Source organism: Grammomys surdaster, unplaced genomic scaffold, assembly GCF_004785775.1.
Source record: "Grammomys surdaster isolate TR1022 unplaced genomic scaffold, NIH_TR_1.0 312, whole genome shotgun sequence".
In the NCBI taxonomy this organism is placed as follows: domain Eukaryota; kingdom Metazoa; phylum Chordata; class Mammalia; order Rodentia; family Muridae; genus Grammomys; species Grammomys surdaster.
Window position 1 is genome coordinate 314,264 of NW_021604731.1, and position 1,527 is coordinate 315,790.

Genomic DNA, 1,527 nt, shown 5'->3' on the forward strand with positions numbered 1-1,527 from the left:
AGAGACAGAGACAGAGAGAGAGAGAGAGAGAGAGAGAGAGAGAGAGAGAGAGAGAGAGAGAGAGAGAGAGAGAGAGAGAGAGAGAGACTCAAGCACAGGGCACAGACAGAAGTAACAAAGAGACAGGGGTGGTGCAGGGCGGTGCTGCTGCGGACGTCGAGGAGTCCAGACAAGCAGGACCCCGCGGGCGCGGGCAGCAGGCGAGCGCCCTCCGGCGGCCGGGACTGCGTCTTACCTCCTGGGCGAGCTTCTGCTTGAGCACAAGCGCGGCGCACAGGTAGCCGGCTCGGCCCACGAACAGCTCATCGGAGCCGCAGTCCAGGAAGGAGACCGGCGCGCAGACGGCGCACAGAGCCCGGAACTTGCCGAGGGGCTGCACGTAGTCGGAGCGGCCCAAGGCGTGGTAGACGAGCGTGGCCACGGCGTACACGCCCGCGCCCCCGAGCAGAAAGGCGGCGCGGGTGTCCGCGTCCGTCTCGCCCCACTCCTCGGCGCGGGAGCACGCGTCGATGAGGCGCTTGGCGAAGCGCAGGTAGCGTTCGCGGGCGGCAGCGAAAAGCGGGCTCTGCGAGACGTGGTAGAGCATGTAGGCCACCCCGGCCACGCCGCTGTACAGACCCCCCTGGCAGCTGCTGCCCGCGGCCGTCGCCCCCCGAGCCTCAGCGCCACCCCCCAGTGGGGGCAGCTCCTGAAGGATGCGTTCGATGGTGGAGGTGACCAAGGGCGCCACTGCCTCCTCGCACTGGCCCGCCAGCAGGCTGCCCTGGTAGTCATCGAAGCGGTTGGCGAAGCAGCGCTTGGTGTCCATGCTGTCGCCTGCGGGGGGGGCCCCAAATGTCGAGCTGGGGACCTTTGGAGGGCGCGCCCTGTGTCCCGGAGCAGCACCTCCTGCTCTCAGAGGCGCGCTCGCTCAGATGGCTGTGGATGAGGTGGCAGAGGCTGGAGCGAGGAGGGTGAGACGGGAGGTGACAAGACGAGGCAGGCGCAAAGAGGGATCACGGAGCCAGTGTGGCCAAGTGGGGCAATGAGCTGCCGCGAGGCTCCCGGGTGGCCCGAGGCAGCGCTGGGATGCGTGTCGCACGTCCCCCTCCCAGAGGCCGCGCCCTCACCAAACGGCCCCCTCCTGCGCCGCCGCAGCTCCGTGGCTCTCCAAGGGGCCGAGGTGATCTCTTCAGGCAGGACCCACGCGGGGCCCGCGCCACTCCTCCCGCTCCGCCCTCGGCTCCTCCCCTCCCTGCAGAAGGCCTGGGACGTGCAGGGCACGGATCGGGAATGCTGAGGCTGGCCATTAGCACACCTGGCAGCAGAGGTGATGACTTTCAGTCCCCTGTGTCCTCAGAGTCTTTGCCTCAGTTCAGTGCCAGCAGCACCTGGGAGCGGGATTAAAAAGAAGAAGAAAAAAACACGCAGCAACGCATGCTTCGCCTCAGACTTAACTGAAAAAAAGTCAGAGTTTATACCAAGAGCCATAGGTTAGAAGCATCCACAGTTAAGTTTGTGACACCTCTGAACTAAAGTCCCAGAGAA

The 1,527-nt window shown here is 65.5% G+C and overlaps 1 protein-coding gene across 1 annotated transcript in view; it reads right to left on the reverse strand.

Annotated features, from left to right (window-relative positions):
- Window positions 1-1,139, reverse strand: part of Lancl3 (LanC like 3) — a 103,119-nt gene extending 101,980 nt beyond the window's left edge. The window contains exon 1 of the mRNA XM_028777612.1: window positions 236-1,139. Within this exon, the coding sequence (XP_028633445.1) occupies window positions 236-808 (573 nt within the window). The 5' untranslated portion in view covers window positions 809-1,139. The remainder of the gene's footprint in view (window positions 1-235) is intronic.
- Window positions 1,140-1,527: the final 388 nt, after the last annotated feature.